This window comes from Nothobranchius furzeri, chromosome 2 (assembly GCF_043380555.1).
Source record: "Nothobranchius furzeri strain GRZ-AD chromosome 2, NfurGRZ-RIMD1, whole genome shotgun sequence".
Classification (NCBI taxonomy): Eukaryota; Metazoa; Chordata; class Actinopteri; order Cyprinodontiformes; family Nothobranchiidae; genus Nothobranchius; species Nothobranchius furzeri.
Genome location: NC_091742.1, coordinates 5,414,437 through 5,436,796, shown reverse-complemented (window position 1 = coordinate 5,436,796; position 22,360 = coordinate 5,414,437). Strand labels below are relative to the sequence as shown.

Below are 22,360 nucleotides of genomic sequence, written 5' to 3'. Positions count from 1 at the left end.
TTTCCCACTTTTTTTTTGTCTCCAACGGATCCCAACCCAGTGAGATTCTTGCTGTAGCTTCTAAAACAAACCTCTGCCACCTCTAAACATGACTAAATATACTTTTGAGGGTATTCACTACATCTAAAACTCTCTTAGCAATTTATAAATTCTCATTTTTCCTCATTAGTTAATCATCATCATGAAAAGGTTGTAATTGGTTATTCAGTGGAGGGACATTTTGTAACGAGGTTGTAAAAGCTCATGCTGAGAGAGCCGTCTTGTGTGTGTTTGAGTTTAGTTCGGCTCATTAAAGTTTTATAGATTCATCCTGACACTGGTTTTTGTGATTGTCACCTTTACACTTTCTGTTCACATCATCTGACAGCTTCATAAAGTACTTGGTTAGATTTATTGATGTGTTGTGTTTGTTATGGTCGCTAGTGATCCCGGCAGGGTGATCTGTTTCTTTCATTGGGATATTTAAAGTAACAACAGATAGCCTGTTAAACTTTAAGCTAGAGCTTTAACATTGATCTCAGTGATTTTTGGGTTAGAAACTTGACCAGATTGATATTTGACACCACTCTGCAGCCCTCTGCTGACCAAAAACCACACTTGATAGTTTTGTGGAGTGGGTAGGTGTTCTAGGGGGTGCTCATCACCTGCTTTATGACTGTGAGCTGGAATGCTAGTGGTTAGCATTTTCAGTTCGCCAATCAAAAAAAAAATAAATTACGCAGGAAGAAGATAAAGAAGTTTGCTTTATCTGTTAGCATCAAAGTAAGAGTAATGGAAGCAAAGCAAAGAGCTAAAACAAGGGTGAACTTCAGTGGGGCCTATGCTAGTTTGAGGGAGCTAAAGGAGGCTAGAAAATCCCAGACTGATGGTGACCTTGGCTTTGTTACTGGACTTGTAAGTAATGTTTTGTCCAACAGAGTGGATCTTTTAACTTTGTGGTTTATTGTAGTATTAGTTGGCTCATGTTAGTGTTAGCTTGTAGTCAGCGCTAGCTCCTGCAGGCTTTTTTACCACAGTTTGAACCAGTAGGGTGCAGGAGCAGGAAACTGCTCACCGTTACTTTAAGCAGTGAAGTTTACTGTCCTAAATTTTAGTAATAACCTTTTGGGGATCAATAAAAATACTTCATTCTCATCCTTCAATAGCTGCACATATCAGCATCGTATAAAACATCTGATAAAGACCGAAACTACTAATTATGTCTAAAATAGAACTAGTTATTTACAGTTTCTCCTAAGTTTTGTGAGCAAATGGAATGTGCAGACTTTATTCTTCTGGTAATTTTATGGTTTCCATGGTTTATGTGTTTCTCCCACTCCCTGTGTGTGTGTGTGTGTGTGTGTGTGTGTGTGTGTGTGTGTGTGTGTGTGTGTGTGTGTGTGTGTGTGTGTGTTTCCTGCGTTAAATAGCTGCTTTAGTTGGATCCACCTTCTAGCTCTGCTCAGGTTACTGTACATCTCACTGGACGCCAATGCCTTTCTGTTTTTCTCTTAGACTTTTTTTGCCCTCCTTCCTTTGTTCATATTCCTTTTTCCCTTTATTTGCATGTTTTCACCTTCTATTCCACCAGATTTCTCTTCTCCTCACTTTTTCTACGCCCTGTCCTTTTTCTCTCCATCTGTCTGTTTTCATGAGCAGGGATGTTGTTTAATCTCCCTGTTGCTCCTTCTTCTGGGTTCCCTAATCTCTTTCTGTGTTATTCATCCAACCTGGGCTCCCGGGTGTGTTTGTGATGATACTTTAGAGCCTCAGGTGGACAATAATTTACTTTCTGGAGTCTGAGGAAGTCATTATCCAGCTGGAATCTACGTGGATGAATTGTGCATCAAAGGGATTCTGTTTACATCCTTTTTATAAAGAAGTTTGTTCTGGATTATGTGTTTTTAAGTAAAGTTTGGTTTATACTTAAGTGATATTGTTTATTACGTGTTTATATACTAACGGGGCTGACTGGATGGTTCTTGGGCTGCAGTAAAACGTCTGTTTGTGACTCCCTTATGTATAATTCACATCTGGTCACAGTCTCTTCCAGACTTCTCTTGCTGGGGTTGTTTTTCCCTTCATCTGCTTCAGAACTTCTTCTAACCTTATTTTGCAAAAGTTTTTTTCTTCATATTATTTTTATGTGTGGGTTTTCTTTAGGGAGCTGAAATGAACCGTGACAACCTAGTGTTAGGCCAGGGGACCGAGCATGCTCAAATGTGACTGACTGATGATGTCAGTGTCCATTTTGATGATGTGGTAATGAGGTGGAACCAACACATAATTTAATAACCAGGCGTCCTCATTTCCTCTCATCTTTGTCCTCATTCTGTCTCTCTCTCAGTGTCTCTGCAGGACATCACCATGAGGAAGGCCTTCAGGAGTTCCACCATTCAGGACCAGCAGCTGTTTGACCGAAAGTCTCTCCCGGTTCCGCTGCAGGAGTCTCTGCAGACGTGCGAGCAGCCGCCACCCCTCAACATCCTCTCACCTTACAGGTCTAAATGATGTTACGTGGTTGTAGTTAGACTACAGTTAGAGCTGCAATCTGGCCTGTCAAGAAATTTATTATTTAATATCATAACCGATCACTGATGTCCAGTGTTAAATAGACAGTTATAAAAATGACAGAAGTCTGTTTAAATAGGAAATAGGGGTAGAAGGCTGTTTTCCAGAGGATGAGCCAGACATTCCATTCACCCGGGGCTTAGCCCTGATGCTGGGGGGACAGAAATAATGTGCTGTGCTATTCAAGATTTATTCAACAACAATATTAATGCAATAAGAATGAAAAGGCAAACTATCATGAATGTAAACAAAACAAATCAAAAGCCAGGGGTTTTCATGTTCAGCCCGCAGCGTGACTGATCATACTTTAAAAATATTAAGTAAAAAATGGTTTCTCGATTAACTTGGTCTTTATTTAAAAAGCTGTCAAAAATACTTGTAACTGTAAAAAGGAAAATCCATTTTATTAAGAAAAGAATGATGTTACTAAGGAGAGAAAATTTAGAAAAGTTGCTAATTTAGCACTTCATTGATAATTAACAGATGTGTTGTTTTTGTGACTTAAAAAAATGTTTCTTTTAAAGAAATTCCAGTTTTTTATGGTCTAATGTTTTAGTCCAAGTTGATGCTTTCTGAGGATAATTACATATTTTAAAGGTGTGGAACACTAAAATAAAAGTTTTTAAATGATTTTTTTCTGATTATAAGTTTTTCATGCAGGGTGAACATGAAAATAGCCTCCTACACCTATCTCCTGCATTAGCTTCTGATTGAAAATAGATGATGAAACTCTAAGATTAGAAAAACCTGACAGTGTGACATCAGACTGTCATTTAACATTCATGCACTCACCCATCTTGACTCATGACGGGGAAGGCAGTTGTTGGTTTAGCGTCCTGGAAACAGCAGAGAACATCTCAGCTAGTAGAAGCTACCCATTAGCATTAGCAACTCCACCACACAGCAGAACTCCTTCAGGCTTGTTTTATTTGTGGAGATAAAACATCAACGTTGCAGAGCAAATTGAGTAAGTGGTAGAGTTGCGTTGCTGTTATCCAGTCAGGAAATAAGACTCCATATCCTCCTCTCAAACAGGCGCACTGCAACCCCCCGAAGTATGACTGTCAAGGTATTCGCTCCTACTAGAGGTTGCAAATATAGTGATTACATGAGTATTCCGCACCTTTAACTCATTAACTGTCAGCCATTTCCTGATCAGAAAAGCCATTCGTTGCCAGCATTTTTCGGCATTTTCACAGTTTCTTTGAAGAGTCACAGAACGTTGCGCTCTATTATGATGTCAACACCAAAATTACTAAAGCAAAGAGTAGACTCACTTCTCTCATCAGGAAGAATCCGCGCGTTTCCAGAGTTATCCGTTCTTTCATAATCCGTTGTTGAATTGTGATCGGCAGAAGCTTTTCCGGTTCGCGCCTCACTTTTTTTGCAGCAGCGGCCCAAAACGATCTCCTAACACATGGATTTTCTGCTTCCTGATCACGTAACATGTGACATATGTGGATGAAGATCAGCTTTAGAGCTTGGATGTTTGTTCTCTCTGTGCGGGGGCTCGTTCCGACGCCCACACTGTAAAAAAAATGCCTTCTTTCCTTTTTTTTGCCCCAGAACCAAAATGAATTTTAGCTCACACTCCCTCCTTATTCCTTCCTACTGATTTGGTCCTCTGCTCTGAATGGATGATCATCACCGGTGATGATTTCACTCTTTTGATTTATTATTCAAAACACCACTAGTACCGTAATTTCTGTACTATAGAGCGCACCTCAATATAAGCTGCACCAACAAAAAAAAAAGGTTTTCTACACACACACGCCGCACTCGAATACAAGCCGCGGCGCAGCAGCCACGTGCAGGTCTCCGGCGCATGTACGGCCATAACATAAGATAATTAGACTGAAAGACGCTACACGGAGGTTTTTCGTTGTTGTTTTAATTCAACAAAACGAATTTTAAACACAGGTGAACTGCCTGCAAGTTTAGAAAAGAAAACAGCACTGATGGCATTCGTATTTCTATATGTTAGTTTTCTAACCCACTTGCAGAATCAGAGCCGGAGACGAAGGTAAGAGACAAAATAATATTTATTAAATAATGATGAGAACGGAGAGTCACTCTCGAGGAAGCTCTGATGTAAAGGGCAGAATCTGACGGGAGAAAAAGATCAGGGAGATGAGGAGATGGTAATTGGGAGAGGAATTGGTGCAAATTGAAACAGTCTTACTTTCGAGTGGAGATTCGTAGATGCTGAGGAGGGAGTGGGTCAGGCCTGAGGTGGAGGGAAGCTGAGGCAGGTTCCAGACCTTGGAGATGAGGAATGAAGGCAATATATCCCAAAGCGTTGAGCGAGGCAGGTGAGGGGAGAGAGCGAGTGGGCGAGCCGACCGGCAGAGCAGACGAGACGAGGTGGGCTAAAATCCTTAGGTTATGGCTGGAGAGGTGATGAGAGTGAATATCTGCTGAGGAAAGTTAGCGATCACTAGAAGCACAAAAAGAGAGCTCGAGATTTGGTCGTGTACCCAAACGAGTTAATCATCCGACGCCGTGTAGGTCTCAGACTGCTCCTTATAAACCCAGCCGGTGATTGCAGCTGAGTGGCTGCAGCCGGGCAGCTCTCCGACACCGCCCACCTGCAGGAAAGAGGTTAGTCTGGGGAATAATGTACCTCAGGCCGTGACAAAAAACAGAACTGACACGTTATTACCGGTAATCTGCATGTTTAGAAGAAAAGAACAGCGCTGACACAGCATTAATAAGCCCCGGATGATTAGAAAATAAAAACTGCACACAAAACATGCCTGGTTAGTAAATACAACACACTTGCCTACCAGAAGAAGTCATTCGCTCTCATCTTCCTCCTGTGCACTAAAGCCATTAAAGTCCTCTTCTTCAGTGTCGGAGTTGAACAGCCTCAGAAGAGCTTCGTCACATACCTTTTCTGCGGCGATGTCAGTGTCGCTGTCCGTGTTGCTGTCATCATCCCCGGGTGAAGCTGGCTTGAATGAGTTCTTCCCGCTGCCATCTCCAGCGCCGAACCATGGATTCATTCATGCCAAGCTTACGTGCGGCAGCACAGTTTCCCTCCTTTACTGCCAGATCGATGGCCTTCAACTTAAATGCGGCATCATATGAACTCATACGTGTAGTTACCATGATGAGGGGGTATGGATTTGAAAAAAATTCTTCGTCGTGCCGGCTGCTTGCATGTGCTAAATTAAAATGAGCACTTTCTTCCATTTTCACTTTTGACTTCCACCTGTTTCACTTTCTGCTAAAGCGCCCCCTAGTGGCAGGCGAAGGAAAATCTTCAGTAAAGCCGCACCTCATTATAAGCCGCATGGTTCAAAGCGTGGGAAAAAAGTAGCAGCTTATAATCCGGAAAATACGGTAGTTTTGATCTTTTGCTCTCCTTCCGCTGCTCATTCTCATTCATCCTCACTTCTTGACTTTTTGCTCTCCTCTCTTTTCACTTTTCCCATTCTCTCTCCACTCGTCACGCCGAGAAGCGCTTGAGGAATCCTCACCAGGCTTTTATTTTTCCCAGTTTCACCTGAGTGCAGCTTCTACTCCTCTGAAACACGCATGCACAAACAAGCTCCTTGAAATAAAAAACAATGCTGAGACACAATGCTTAACACAAACTCTCCACTTCTACCAGCAGTGCCCTCACATGCCCAGCACGCATTGTTAAATTCTATTTTCTTCCCTTTGTTGTGTTGCATATCATTAAACTTTCCACTCTCGCCTTTTGAAGCTGAACCGTTTCATCTTCTTTGTGCTTGCTCTTATTAATGTCATTGCCAAATAATTGCCTCCCAAGATGTGGCCAGTACCGCATTAAAAAAATAGCCGTTTCTACTTAGTTTGAATGGCCAAAATACCCCAGATGTAGTTTTTGTGTCAGCGGTGAGCAGATGTGTGCTTCACCACTCAAGAAATAGATAACTGGACTGAGTATTTGAATAAAAAACTTACATGTGTGCAAGTTAATAGAAAAAAATGATTAGATTTGTGTTTCCTGCTTTAGTAAAAGCCTGTAGTAAATCCAATATATAGACGTACAACTTTTAACACACTATTGTTTCTCTTCAAAATATTGCAGGAATCCCGGGACCGATTTTAATGAAACTCTCAGAAAATAATCATGAGGTACATCTACAAAGGATTTACTTTTGGAAGTTTCTCAAAACAAAACACAAGTTCTTTAGATGCACGGTAATGTAGCTTAAGATTTGCACACAGTGAGTCACAAATGTTTCATAAAGCCAGTAATAAAGTGTGGAACACTCAAAGCCCAATTTTTAATGATTATTAATGATTATAATCAGTCATTCTGAGTTTTTCATGCAGGCTGAACATGAAAATAGTCTCCTACACCTATCTTCTGCATTAGCTTCTGATAGGAAATAAACTCTACGATTTAAACAGCAGATGTACGTCACACAGTCACTGGACATTCATGGACTAACCCATCTTGGCTCAGGATGGAGAAGGCTGTTGTTGGTTTAGGGTCCAAGAAACGGCAAGGAACGTCCCGACTAGTAGATGCTAACTGTTAGCATTAGCAACTTCACCACACAGCAAAACTCCTCCAGCCTTGTGTTATTTGTGAAGATAAAACTTCTTCTTTCCTACGAGAGACCACTGCAAATGCATTTATTAAACAAGTTTCCCACACCTTAAATAGTTTTAACTGCTGATTTTCCTCTTGGTTAAATTATTTCTTGCCTAATTGAACTTTATTTGTAGATTAGAATTAAATTCCACAAGCCAAACAAACTTTCTGTTTTTTTCTTCATATTAACAATATTAATCTACAATTTTTAATGCATTTTGACTCAATCCAACAATCAGATGGGATTTAGAAACAAAAGGCGAAATAAATTACGGGAGGATTTTTTGTGTAGGGCTTATTGGAATGAAATTTCCAAATGTTTTTGATCACTTTCCTCATTAAAAAGGATAATTACATTGTGAAAACTCACTTCTTATTATCAGTGCTGTTTCTGCAATGTTAGAGGACGTTGCAAAAAAACTCTCCATGCACTTTTTGGTGGAAAAAAGATGAATATGAAAAAGATAAGCCAACAAACTTTATTATTTTAATGACTTTTGCATCTTTCTGTTATCCAATAAAGTCCAGTCAAAGTATATTGAATCTGTCTGCAGGGATGATGGTAAAGAAGGACTAAAGTTCTACACGGATCCGTCTTACTTCTTCGACTTGTGGAGGGAAAAGATGCTGCAGGACACGGAGGACAAGAGGAAGGAGAGACGGAAACAGAAGGTACATTACGGCGCCTTGTTCAGCAGCTGAAAACTTTCTAATGTTGGTGTTTTTTTAAGACACTGCAGTAAATTAGAAATGTTTATGTTGAGTCAAACTGAATGAAAAGACTTCCAGTGTTCTCCAGTTAATAGGCAAAGGGTGACTCACTATAAGATTCACAGCTTGGCTTGGTACCACATCGTCTTTTGCATTAATTAGTCACCGCTCATAGATAAATCAGCTCTTCCCTCAGCCAGCCCTGGTAGTTATTACTTGTGTGATCATTACATCTAATTGATGGGAGCATCTGCTTGTCACATGCCCCCGTGTTGTGCGTCACCTCTGTTTCCTGCACACTCGCAGGAGGAACTATGCGATATCAGACTTTCTCGCACGCTTTTTGCCTCTCATCTGGCGTCGGGCTGCGGACCCCAACACAAAAATCCTGGGGTTTCCCACCATCCATAACAGGAGCTCTAATCAGCTCCAGCTTGCCGGTCGGTTTCCTGCTTGGGAAGCGGTTCCACATTTGTCCCCCTCATAGTCAATCACAGCTTATTACAGTCATGTCAAAGGGAATATGGGAAGTTTTTGTTCCACTGAGGGGTTATACAAACGTGGAGGAAGTAAATGGCCAGTTATGAGTTTTGTATTGAATTTAGGACTCGCCTTTAAAGGACAAGAACGTCCCCCTACTCTCAGTAAAAGCAGTGATGTTTTTTCTGTTGTTTTATATTGATCAGCTCATTATTTCTCAGCAGACATGCAGAGAGTTATTTTTTGTTTCAGTGCTGCTTATTTGCTGCAGTAGGTGGACCTTTCTGTGCTTCAGAGGGCTAGGTTGATGTATCCCGAGCCCATTCCTCTCATTTAATTCTAATTAAAGCCTCGGGTGGGCTCAGCTCATAAAGCCTCTTTCATTTCCCTTCTCGTCGCAGTGGCTCTCAGTCGGACCCCGTGGAAATGCCTTGGAGACATTCACAGGGAGTGCATGGATTAGGAATTATGCGCGCATGTTTGCTGGTTTGTGTAACCATCGCGGTGGATGAATATTCTGACCAGAACTCGTGCAGAATTACTCAGAGGAAGGCAGAGAGATGAGAAATACACATGAAGTGAAACTGAGATGTGCACTTTGACTCTTCACCTCTCAGCATCATCTTCATCATGCTGTTCAGTCTGTGTGTATTTGTGGCTGTGAGCATCACAGGTGTCCTTAGTACCCTCCGTCTCATTATTTTGACCAAAGAATCAAAGATTGCAGAAACTTTTTGTCACTTTGTGACTCAACTTCTAATTGTTTTTTATCAATTCATTAAGTGCTGATTAATATTTTTGTACACCTCTCATCTGAAGTTTGGTCGAATTTTGACTTATTTCAAAGACAAATAACAGAAAAAAACAATATTACACAGGGGGAAATGAAGGTTTTTGCCTTTGCTTTTGGTGAAGTCGCGAACCTAAATGAGCAAAACAATTTGTAATATTTAGCATTTCAGATGAGCCGATCACTGATTCACCCAGTCATGCTCTGGTTTTTAGAACATTTCTGTTTTAACCAGCTTTAAATTCACACAGATTCACATGAATGTTACTTTATAAATCTGTACACCGCAGTCAGTTTAGCACAATTTTGCATAACATTTATTTTCACAGCAATGTTGAAGAATTCTTTAACTCTGGATTAAGACTCACAGGGACGTAGATGCATCTGCAAAGCTTTAAAAACATTTAATAGATCATAACGCACCTGTCTCAGTGCCCTGAAGTGTTGGCCTGAACCATTCTCAATTTTCGGAGATTAAATATGTTTTAAAACCGGAGCGTTACATTTTGATCATAGCTGTACTCAACCTAGCTGTTAGCTCATCAGTCGTAGATGCAAACTGTTTTTGTCCAAACAGAAACATTTCAAGAAGCTATCTAAAATAACCAGTCAGTAATTATTTACCATTTTTACACAGAAATGTACTTTAAAAAGCCAAAAATCCCATAAATTAGACAGTTTCCTGAAATTTTCGCATATTGAATTAGCTTAAAGAGGCCAGTTTTGCTCCTAAACTTGCCATTTGAAATTGGAAATAATGAACAAAACTGCTTAAAAGAGAAGGTGACCATTTCATTCAACATAGTCTGAAAAATGAAAAGCCAGCTAACATAATTATCTTAAATGGAAACTAGACTGAGAAGGAAAAGAACAGGGTTGATCTTGATTCTAACCATTTCATTTTGAGTAACTTCATCTCATTCTGTCACCAACTATTTTCTTACAGAGTCACATGACTGTTTGTTAGTCTGAAACAAGACTAAAGCCTTTCCTCCCAGCCAGAAACAAGAGTCAGTAGTAAACGATAAGCAGCGCGGTGCAGAGAGAGGAGCTAAGGAAGCTGCTGGGTCCTAATCTCATTAGCCTCTGTGTTAGCCTCAGTCTCAGTGGACTGGATAAAAGAAGCGGCAGGAAGAAGAACCCAGGGAACGAGTGCCAAAAGGAATAGCTAGAGAGGAAGTTGATGAAAAACAATAAGTCTCCTTGTGTTTGAATCTGAGCATCAGTAGCTCTGTCTCCAGTGTCCAGATCCCCTTTTGTCTCCTGTCATCACAAGCAGCCTAATAGAGCTCACCGACATTAAAGTTTCAGCTAATTTGTCCCGACTCTACTTTACTGTGCAAGAGAGGAAAAGACGTAGACATCGTGAAAGTGCTTTTCATTAAAATAAACAATTGTTCTGTGCTAATGAGCCATTTTGATCATCAAGATGTTTTATTTTTCTGCTTTATTTTACTGGAAATGCAGAAACAACATCTCTGCTGAGAAAAAGGATTGAAAATGAAACAACGCTACTTAAGGTTTAGACACAGATGAATGAGTGATGTTTTTATGCTTGTGGTCATTCCAGTAAGGCGGGGATCGTTAACTGCATTTGTTCAAGGGCCGGAGTTTTTTCCAGCAGACGCCGTGAAATAAAGTTCAAGTAATATTGTATCTTAATTTACTCGTATTTAAAGTGGCTTTGTTTTCCATCTAAACGGGTTTGATTGTAGTTTTAGTTATTTGGAGAATGTAAACAATCATTGATATTTGGGACATGAATTTTGCTGCTAAACTTCAAAGTCCCCCAATCGGGGGGGGGGGGGGGGGGGGGGTTGAGGCCCAAAGAGTTGGGGGGTCAGGTGGAAAGGTCTGGAAAGCCGGATGTGGCCCGTGGGCCGCCAGTTGAAATTCACTGCTTTAACCCTCTCAGGCTCCAAATAAGTTTTGATAAAAGGACGAACAATGAAGTCCTTCAGGGGTACGTCTGAGTTGCTCATGAAATACGGATGTGGAGTAACCAGGTAGGTAGGTTTTAACGTTGCAAATCTGCAACGCCGCCTCCAGGCGGTTAAGGGCTTCAGTTACCAGAGGAAAATCCAACAAACATAAAAAGCGTCAGAGATCAGAAATAAAAGCTGTCAGACCTCAGCCTCAGATAAAAAACGACACCAGCGTTGGCCTCCGACCGTTTTTGATGATCACATCTTAGATCGGATTACTAGGTTAACTACAATTATCCGTTTGATCTACTTCTAAAGTAGGAGAATTTCATTTCATGGCTCAGTGAAATAAAATAAGAACCTACATTTATGATCCCCTTCGCCTGTCTTTTTTTTTTCAACCTTCTGTTTTTGCTTTTTTCTGAATCCTGCTCTTTATCTAACTCTGCACAGCTGGAAATGCCTTATCTTGTGTGTCCCAAGAGTCTTATAAGAGCCCTCTCTGATACCCCTCCTCCCTTCCTTACTCCCCCAGAGGTAAGAGCTTCTCCCTTCTCCTCACTTTGCTCCCTGCAGCAGCAGCAGCCTCCTTCTGCTCCCTCCAAACCCCCTCCTTAACTCTACTGGCTGGTTTGCTCCAGGCCAAGTGAGCTGCCCACTTTCAGGTCCTTACTAACAACCCTCGAGCGCACCTGCATCCCAGTTCTCCTCCAGGGATTAACCAGCACTTCTTGGCATTGATTAGTGCTTGTGATGAATCTTCCATGAAGGCTCAACATGCAAACAGCTGTGGCCTGAGCCCAAATTACACGTCAGTGCCAGTATTTTTATTGGTTTTATTTAAAAGTAAAAAACGCAGCCAGGGTAGTTCTGATTTAGCCTCACAGCTAATTATTTGTGGGGTTTATTTTTCTGAACTTCACTCAAACAAAATTCTAAATTTGAGCAAGAGTAAATAAATATTAGATGCATCACAAGCCTGCAGAAAAGCGTACTGATGATGGGAAAACAGGGGATTTGGGATACAGCCACTAACTGTGCACTTTACTAACATTAGAACTTGAGGGTTTCTGCACATTAAAGGGACTTGGGGGGCATTTAGAGGTGTAAAGTTATAAATAATTACTATTTAACGTGCTTGAGACAGCTTCCTGAACAGCCTCTGTTTGCAGAAATAAAGCTTGATGAGCCCAGTCTGAACAACCAGGCCAAAGTGTATTACTGTCATCGTGAAAATTATGTAATAATCATGTGGATATTATTTTATTAACATTTTCATCTGTCACTTTTACATTATATGTTTATTTAGTAGAAATGCTAAGAAGTTTCTTCTAGATTTGACCACAGGATGTGCTAGAAGTGTGATTGCTCTGCTGCTCTGCTCTCCTAGATGACCAGAATTCCATGAGGATTACTGCATAAAGTGAAATTAAAATCCCTGTTAAAAAAATATGCATTAAAAGGGAACTAGGCAGTTTTGGCTAGCTTTTAGCACCCTCTAGTGTCCATTTGTAGAACCAAAACCTCTCTCCTCGCTGTAAGTATTTTTAACACCTTAATCTAACAGCTGAAACCTCAACCAGCCTTCATTAGTGTCAACAGGAGCAATTCATCACAAAACTAAACATGCTCATGATCTAAAACATGCAGGAAACATCCTGGAACTAGGCTGCAGCGCCAGGTATGTCAGCTCCTTTTTTTTTCGAAGTCCCAACAGAGCGGCCCGCCAGTCTGAAGTTGCAAGTGGAATATTCTGGCCACAGGGAGCGATAGGGGCTGGGTGGCCTTTCATTAACCCTGTAAAGGGTCGTTTTAGCACATACTGGCTCAAGAAAGTGATTTAAAAATATGAAAAGGTTGCAAAGCATCTTTAATAACTTTTAAGAAAGCTGCAAAGCCCTTTGGGCTTTATTGTTTTTACAGTAGCTGCAAGCTTATCGGCCCTGTAGGGTAGGAACTCAATTTCTCAGAACAGAGGCCCTTCAGGAAGCTATTATTTATTTCTTACACAAAAACAATCTTGTCCTTTAATGTGGGTTTGTGTTAACTCTGTGGTCAAACTAACAATTAAGCACTTTTTCTTAAAATAATATATTTTCTGGTCATTTTACAAAGGTGAACAACATAAATCATTGCATTGATGTTTGATTTTTGTTTTTTCTGCTCTTTTCATTAGAGCTCAGATTGAAGAGTGTCATGGTTATTTAGTTAGAATAGGAGCATGATACAGTTAAAGAAGCAGGTTGTGTTTTTGTCAGCTGCTCGATGGTCCAGCTGAATGCTTTTGCAGACTTCCTTTTGCATGGGGGGAGGGGTTGTTGCGTGGCTGTGATTCTGCTGAAGTTGCCCCTATTTACAAGAGCTCTACACACATCTGCACACTCACATCTGAATGCATGCGCTCATACAGGCACATAAAAATGCAAAAATCGATCTACTGTCTCTTTCTCTCACACACACACACTCAGAGCTTCCTCCGCTGTTACAGTCCATTCAGATGAACGATGAAGCCTCGACTCAACCGCAAAGCTCACTAAAACTGGCTAACTTCATAACACACACACACACACACACACACACACACACACACACACACACACACACACACACACACACACACACACACACACACACAAATCATAAAATTCACTGCAGCCTTAAAATCTTTACTTTTTAGACTCATAATTATTATTTATTATTGTTTTATCTGTCACTTTCTCCTATAATGCACTTTTTTTTAAGTAGATTATAAAACTCACATTTTTAGGACCTTTGCACATTTTTTGCTGCTATTTCTGCACACCTTTAGGGCCAGGATTCTCCCATCAGTTAGTAACGTGTCATGATGAGTGAGAGCCAACCCGATCACCATTAAGTCTCAGCTGCAGAGCAGCGACAGTCAACATTATCTAGCCATGCCAGAGGAGAGAGACGCTGTCCAGAACCCACGTCGGGATGAATCAGACTCCTGTCAGCCACCAGGTTTCTCTTAAAGATAAAAGGAAAACAAGGTATTGAATAAACACAGACCCCACAGGATCTGTGCAATGTAGAAAGGAAAAAGACTGATTCTGCAAAAGTTGAAGGTCATTGAAGGGTCGTTTGACTCATATGTCAAAACTGTCCCATCATTGAATTGAGCTCTATTAGTCATTTGTAGATAATGATGGAAACTAATCTGTGCACAGACTTTTGAGTTTTTTTTCACAAGTTGTCAGGATTCTTCATCACAAACGTAGCATATTCCACGAGCATCATCCTGTTTCTGCAAACACACACACTGAAACACACACACATCGTAGAGCTCCACACCTGCAAATAGTCTCAAACAAATGCATTATTTACAAGAAGAAATATATATTTGCTGAAAAAATATATGCATTGAAGGGATTTTCTCATCCATCTTGAAGTGTGTTTCTGTGTAAAAGTTATAAATGATTACTGTCTTGCATATTTAGATAGGATTTTTGAAAGGTCTTCTCTTGGAGAATTTGTGTTTACGTCCTTCAAAAATGCTAGCACCGCTGCGTTCAGAGCCCACTTTATTCTTGTCTCCATTCAGACTAGCCGTTATTATCACTCTTTTAGTAGAATTAACCATTTCTCCCAACCGAGGCCTTTCAGGAAGCATTCTGTAATAGGATGATAAGCATAGATTAACACAGAAACACACTTTATAATAAAAACATGTGGTGTTAATATGAAATGTACAGTTGTTGCATCTTATGGGTTTTTTTTTGTAGAAGTTAGTTTTGATTAAAAGTATCTTCAGGTGGTGAACTGACTAACCCTGTTACATCAATCAGCTTCAAATGTCTGTGTTGTCCTGCTTTTGTATTAATCTATCATTTTATTTTTTCCATTTATCGTGTGTGTGTGTGTGTGTGTGTGTGTGTGTGTGTGTGTGTGTGTGTGTGTGTGTGTGTGTGTGTGTGTGTGTGTGTGTGTGTAAAGTTTTTACTTTCAACATTCTTTTTCTCATTTGTTCACCTGTTCCAGTGCACTCTTTACATTTCTACCTCAGTCTTGTGTTTGGGATGAGGTGTGTGTGTGTGTGTGCACCAGCACTGTGCCCCCCCCCCCCCCCCCCCCCCCCCCGGCTGCTGTCATTTTCTGTTTAGCAGCACTTTTCTTTTATCCTCTTCCCCCCTTTTGTTCCTCTTGTTCTCACCACTCACTGTTTTGTTGGCGTGTGTGTGTGTGTGTTTCTTTCTGTTTTTGGAGTCCCCTCCCTTCACCCCTGCTGCTTCTCTTCTGGTTTTTTGTTTTTTTGTAGTTGCAGGACCCCCGCATGTATGATCAGGTCTATAGGTACTTAGACCTTCCAGGGCAGGTATGTGGAAAAAATTACAGAGATTATATTTTCTAATTCTGTGTGATTTCTGATTCACCTGCTTTGTTTCATTTCAACTCTGTTGGTTGCGCTTGTGCTGAAGTCTTGGAGGCAGGGAGTGCTCACAGCCTGACATTGTTTTTTTGTCCTATTTTGTTAAGTTTAATAAAAAAAATCATGAGCTTTGATTTGGTTGAAGAGCACTCACTGTTTCCTTGTAGCTGCTTTCCTGTCTTTTGTTTTCAGAGCTAGTTTAATTTGCTTTACTGCAGGTAGACAGAAGTAACAAATACGTTTGAATGCAGATATTTATGTGTTACTAAATCTGGGTTAAAATTTCAGTTAGTGTAAAAAATTCTTCTGAAATGACAAAATATACTTTTGTTGTCTCTCCCTCTCATCATCTTTTGCTGGTTTTAATTCTCTTCCACAAACATCTGCATCATCCTTTTATTTTATCTCACCTCCTTCTTCTCTCCCTTAAATCATTCCATCTCTTCATCATCCTCATCATCATCATATCTGGCTCTACAAAAGCTAAAGGCCATCGACCGCCCACCGGAGTCGGAGAAGGTCCCACGTCAGCCTCACGATCGGAAGAAGGAGTGGCAGAAACTGGCTCTGGGTGCAGAACTTGCTCAGGACATCCAGGAGGACAAACACCGAGAGGCCAACGGATCTGCTGGTTACCACAACAACAGGTGTGTGGCGAATTCTCCATCTGTGGAAGGTCAAGCAGTAGGGAGGATTCAGTAGGCATAAATGTAGAATTGATAGATTGTAATTAGGGGTGGGAATTGATTAAAAATGATCCAATTAATTAGAGGCTTTGTACTTAATTAATCTTGATTAATCACATTTTAATCGTTCAAGTCAATTTGCACCGAAGCGATTATTTTTTTATCAATAATAATAGAGACGCAGATGACTTACTCACACTTGAATGAGAATATTTCTGTAACGTCAAGGTCTATCTGGTTACTTTGGTAACCATTGTGGGATGTGTTTGGATGTGTAAATATTGGTACATGTGTTATTGATCAAGTATAAATGAACATGAAACATTGTAAATGTTGTGAACTGAACTGAACACTAGGTGGCAGCAGAGCACCACTAACACATATAGAGGTGTAGTGTAGAGTTCATTCATTGTGATGCAAACCTCTTGTGGCCCCCCAATTAGGGTGATCAAAGTTAACACACTATTATTTTCTAATTAACTCATTCGCTGCCAGCGTTTCTCACCGTTTTTACTGTTTTTTTAAGAGTCACAGAACATTGTGCGCTAGGATGATGTCAACGCCAAAACAACCAAAACAAAGAGGAGACTCACCTCTTACATCAGGAAGAATCCTCGCATTTCGAGCATTATCCGTTCTTTCATAATCCATTGTTGAATTGTGATCGGCAGATGCTTTTCCGGTTCGCACCTCGCTTGTTTTTTAACAGGAACGGCCCAAAACGATCTCCTAACACATGGATGTTCTGCTTCCTGATCACGTGACGTGTGACGTATACAGATGAAGATCGGCTTCAGAGCTGAGATGTTTGTTCTCTCAGCGTTGGGGCTCGTTCCGATGCCCAAACAGTAAAAAAAAAATGCAAATGACGACTGTAGTCGTCATTGACAGTGAATGAGTTAATGAATCGTAATTAATACGTTAAATTCCTCCCTTAATTATAATTTTTAAAAATGATATAAAATCATTTCTACAAAAATAAACGGCAGCCGGCTCATCTTAGTGTATTTGTAATTATCGTTTCAATATAATTAATAATGGAATTTTGCTAATTTATGGATGTGTTGAATGCATCTATGCTGTGAATACTTTGCTGTAAATGGAAACCACTGAGCGACACGTGTAGATCATCTGTGGAAAGTTGATATTTTCTATGAAGGACAAACTAATTTGATCATGATTTTACCTGCTGATGCTCATCAGTGATTTTTGGTGTTTATCAAGCCTAAAACAGCTGGTCAGTGGTCAGCGTGGTTTTGGATCAGAAGTAAACTCACGTCTTTTACTTAATAAAATGATCTAATCATCTGATTTGTGTCTGCTCAGGACTCAGTTGTACATGGATCAGTTGGACGGGCCCTTCTCGCTGGCGGCGCTGCCCTACAGCCAGATGAACGAGCTGCTGAACCGCACCGGGGACAGAATGTATTCCCGACCCCACGACCCTCCGCCGCTGCCTCCTCCCGGCCACTCGCTGGGAGAGATCAAGCCTCCCTCTGTGATCAGGTGAGGCAGCAGACACGGGGTTTCTCTGAGTGGAGATGAATTAAAAGAGGAGTCTTTGAGCAGCGCTGGATCAATGAGCTTATTAAAGGCTGCTCAACTTTCCCAAATCTGCTGGTTATTGAGCAGAGGGAGAGATCTGAGGCAATGGTTAAAGAAACACCAGAACGTCTGAAGGGTTTTGGTGCCGTAATTAACTGATTAATTCCACGACATGTGATCGATTAAAATGTGACATCAGAGGTTAAATTAGGGCCTTATGTTCTGTTCTCTCTTCAGCTCCAGTTCAGGTTTTTCCGACAGCAGACCTCAATCCCCAGCTAGGACAGCGGGCCTCAACTCCAGCACTCCTCCGCCTCCTCCACCTCCTCTTCCACCACCTCCTCCGCCTTTACCCTCCACAGGCCTGCGAGGCACCCCTCCTCCTCCTATTCCTCCCCTGCCGGTCCAGCATCAGCCTCCTGCCATCCCGCCTCCTCCTGCTCCTCTCCAGATCGCTCCAGGAGTGCTCCACCCGGCCCCACCGCCCGTGGCGCCACCCCTACACTCCTCGTCCCCGGCTCGTCTCCAGCACCTCCTGGATAAGGGTCAACCCGGAGGCTCCCAGTTAGACGGCACCATCTTGCCTCCTCCCCCACCACCACCTCCTCTGCCTCTCCCTGGAGCAAGAAGCTCGCCTCCCTGTCTGTCAGGCCCTCCACCCATGCCCGCTTTCCCTTCAGCAGGAGCCATGGCCTCCCCACCTCCCCACACCAAGCATGACGTGGTGACAAAGAGGCACCATCCAGCCAATCTGCCCCCCATCAGCGACGCACGCAGCGTCCTGTTGGAGGCCATCAGAAAAGGTGAGAAGTGGTTTAAAAATGGAAAAGCTGCTAAAGTCGCTGAAGACAAAGGAAGGAATCTGTGAGAAAATTGCAAATAAAATGAGGATAAATTGTAAAGTAGGTAAATATTTTTAACACAAACATTTATTTTACTGAGATTAATTGGAGTTAATCGTTTTCTGTAGCTCATGATTTGCTGAGCTTCTGGTTTTCGTTCCGTTTTCAGCCAATGAATCGTTCCTAGACCTGCTGTTCGTCCCAGATTTGAACTTTTATTTAAAACCCCTCTGAGTGGCTTCCACATTATCCTGTAGGTCATCGTTCATCCGCGCTGTGATGGAATGTCCGCACAGTTTTCTGAGTCTGAGCAGACGTCACATCTCTGGAGTTCAGAATCCATCCAGCTGCTTACATCAGAGCGTCGGAATGCCTCGGAGTAAGAAAAAAAAATAGGGGAAAACACCAGAATGCTCGGGAGCTTCAGGGTTGTTCTTCTCCTTGCCGTGACCTTTATGTAACGCTTGCCATTTATGGTATATTTAAACTATGTTTCTGCCTCGTGAGATTTGGGTCAGGACCCAAAAAAAAGGAAAGAATGATGATGGAAGAGGCTGAAAACGAGTTTTCCCTGGAGAGTTCAACCGAGGAGACAGAAGAGGCGCTGACACGCAGCTGATCCAGAACCCACTGAAGGGATTACAGGTGCTGGTCATAAAACTAGAATATCCTGACAAAGTAGATTTGTTTCAGGAAATCCGTTCAAACTGTGAAACTTGTATATTAGATTCTTTCGTTTTGATGGTTATAACTGACAACTAATGAAAATCCCAAATTCAGTATCTCACAATAATAGAATACTATGAAATTTTTCTATTTTGAGGACTGCTGGTGCCACACTCAAATAGGCAAATTAACTCAAAACACCTGCAAAAGCCTTAAAATGGTCTCTCAATCTAGTTTTGTAGGCATGGGGAAGACTGCTGACCTGACAGTTGTCCAAAAGACGACCGTTAACACCTTACACAAGGAGGGCAAGACACATAAGGTCATTGTTAAAGAGGCTGGCTGTTCACAGAGCTCTGTGTTCGTGCATATTAACAAAGAGGTGAAGGGGAGGATAAGATGTGGTAGAAGAAAGTGTACAACAATGTACAAGTTTCACTTTTTGAATGGAATTACTGAAATAAAATCAACTTTGTCACGATATTCTAGTTTTATGACCAGCACCTGTGTTTCTGAGGAGAAGTGTTCTTAAGATTGCTAGGAATTCCTTCTGGACTCGGCAACATTTCCATTTCTGGTGGTATTTCGTACAGACATCTGCTTCACAGAGACGTGTTCCACACTTTTAAACATCTGATCTGCTCGTTTTCTTGTAGCTGATGTTGTTTGTTTTATGACGTTTCTCTTTGTTTTCCTGCTGCAGGCATACAGCTGCGAAAGGTGGAGGAGCAGCGAGAGCAAGAGGCTAAACACGAGCGGGTGGGGAACGACGTGGCCACCATCCTCTCGCGGCGAATCGCCGTGGAGTACTCCGACTCCGAGGATGAGTCAGAGTTCGATGAAGGAGACTGGATGGAATGAGGGGTTAAAGACAGAGAACGTGTTCAGGTGACCTGGACCTCGACAGCTCGCCGTCAAAAGGAGAAGCTCACTTTTCCACATTCAAACTTCCTTCTTCTTTCTTTTATTTTTTAAAAACCGTGTCTTATTTCTGTCTTGTTGTGGTTTACATCGGGTGGAGAGTCTCCACTCTTGTCGTTCTGTCTGTTGTTCCACGAGACGTTCGTTTTATTTCTGCTGGAATTCTTGTGACGAAGTCCCACCAGTTTACTGCTAGATGTGAAAACGGAAGGAAATATGAAGGCGTCTATTTTTAGTTCAACGAAATTCTGCCACTTGGTTGCAGAAAACCGAGTGAACGCTGCTTTCCTTTAATTTTCTTTTATTTATCTTTTAAATCATTTAGCTTTACCAGGATGCTAGTTTCCAGTGAACGGCTTCAACACTCGCTGGGTTTGTTTTTGTTGTTGAAAACTGACCGTACAAGAAGCAACCGATCGTGTTGTTCTGCGGTGATTGTTGTGACGTTTAAAGGAGGATGGAAAGCATCCGAGTGCAAATCCGCCTAATCCCAGGGAAAGGTGCGACGAGTTTTCTTCTGTCGGAGCAGCTTCGTCGGAGCCACTTCTGTAAATGGTGGAAATGTCAAAAAGATAAACTAAGCCATGATTTTTTAAAGGTATAATTGTCTCCCGTCATTTTCTCAGACTCTTTGCCACAAAAGTGCATCCTGAAAGTGACTTTGAGCTGCAGAAGTCTGCCCGAGTAAATCAGGAGAGCCAGATCAACACCAGGTACGGCAGCTTTATCAGATCTCCAGCAAACCTTTCCTTGTTTGCTACTTCAGCCGTTGTTCGGAAGAAGAAACTCTGCGTCCGATGACGTTTTGGAAGAGAGAAGGCTGCATTTGATTTTGTTCATTTCAAACTAAATGTCTGCCATCATTCTCGTCCGTTCTTCTTTTCGCCTTACTGTTCGTACAAAACGTACCGTTGAGTTGATGAATGTATCGTGCTGTTACTACTTACTTGCCTGCGCTTGTATGGATTTGCTGTTTCTATGTTATTTTTTTATTTTGGGGGGGGGGGGGCACATCGGTACAGAAACGGTGGTTTAAAGAGAAAAACATGAAAGGTTAGATGGAAAATGTCTACCATATAACTTATGTAACTGTTGACCGTAACAGTTTGCTTGAATGAATAAAAATCTAATGTTACGTTTCAGCTTCACATCATAAAGGTTTGAGTTTCTCAAAGACATGATTTAGCGGCCTCGTCTCCCACAAGTGTTTAATTTGTCACCTCTGGGCTGCTGCATGTAAAAAATAATAATTACTAGAGCATGAGTACTAATAATTAAATCCTGCAACACCTCTGTTAAAACAGTTAAAACAGAGACATCTATAAGAAAATGTGAAAATAATTATTTTAATGCAAATATCTGCTAACATGTAACTGTAGTATATCTTTACATCGTTCCCCTTCACTCAAAATCTAACACTTTATACTTTTTGGCATAATTTTATTCATAAACTGCATTTTCTGAAACTGACAAAAACACTAATGCATGTATAAATTTGCTGTTTTAAGTACCGATTCATATCTGCATCCATTTGCAGTAAAAGCTAAGCAGCTGCTGGTTAGAATCAATGAATTGCCAGCAAACTACTTCTGAGCTTTTGAAATAAATAAATGTGTTCCTTATAATCTGTTTAAAGCTGTTTTAGATAAATCAGTGAAGTCTTAACTGCCTATTTTACATTAAGAAATTTGTTTTTGTAGCTTGATACGTTTACAAACCTTTAATATGCTTTGAGAGGTATTGTTCAGATCTTAAAAGATGTTATCTGTTACCGTTAGTTCTGTCTGGACTGGCTGACTAATGGATTGCCGAGACAAGCCAAAACTCCCTCCTTAATAAAACTGCTTGAATTTCTAAGATTTAATATCAGTTCACTCAAATGTTATTTTTATAAATAATACATTGTTATTTACATAAAAATCCACTGTTATATGCACCTGGCTGTACTTCCAACACTTTCCTCAGAGCTTTAGAAAATACTGCTTTAAAATGTTTATTTTAATTGGAAATTAGTTTTTTTTTAGTATTTTTTTTTTAATAAACAAAAATCTACTTTGTAACTTCCTGCCTGTGGTTAGCTCATTAGCTGTTAGTTGTTCTATTTGGTGAAAACTAATATCTTTTCGCCAAAGTACAACTGTTAAGGTATTCATTGTTCAAAATCTTTTCACAAAAGTATTTCTAGTTTGCATTAATGTTTCATAAAACTTTGATTCAAAGGTTAATCCAAGATATTCTAAAATCTCTCATAATGGCATGTCGCCAAACATGGCCTCTACGACAA

The 22,360-nt window shown here is 41.0% G+C and overlaps 1 protein-coding gene across 5 annotated transcripts in view; it reads left to right on the top strand.

The window, feature by feature from the left end:
• The window catches only part of wasf1 (WASP family member 1), a 74,414-nt gene extending 52,713 nt beyond the window's left edge, over positions 1 to 21,701 (top strand). For 2 of the 5 annotated variants that reach the window (XM_015947360.3, XM_054747968.2), the window contains exons 4-11: positions 2,327 to 2,480; positions 7,678 to 7,795; positions 11,483 to 11,566; positions 15,306 to 15,362; positions 15,900 to 16,063; positions 17,429 to 17,608; positions 17,885 to 18,450; positions 19,859 to 21,701. In XM_015947360.3, the coding sequence (XP_015802846.1) occupies positions 2,327 to 2,480; positions 7,678 to 7,795; positions 11,483 to 11,566; positions 15,306 to 15,362; positions 15,900 to 16,063; positions 17,429 to 17,608; positions 17,885 to 18,450; positions 19,859 to 20,016 (1,481 nt within the window). In that variant the 3' untranslated portion in view covers positions 20,017 to 21,701. The remainder of the gene's footprint in view (positions 1 to 2,326; positions 2,481 to 7,677; positions 7,796 to 11,482; positions 11,567 to 15,305; positions 15,363 to 15,899; positions 16,064 to 17,428; positions 17,609 to 17,884; positions 18,451 to 19,858) is intronic. The other 3 variants (XM_070543329.1, XM_015947361.3, XM_015947362.3) reach the window with 3 other exon arrangements.
• Positions 21,702 to 22,360: the final 659 nt, after the last annotated feature.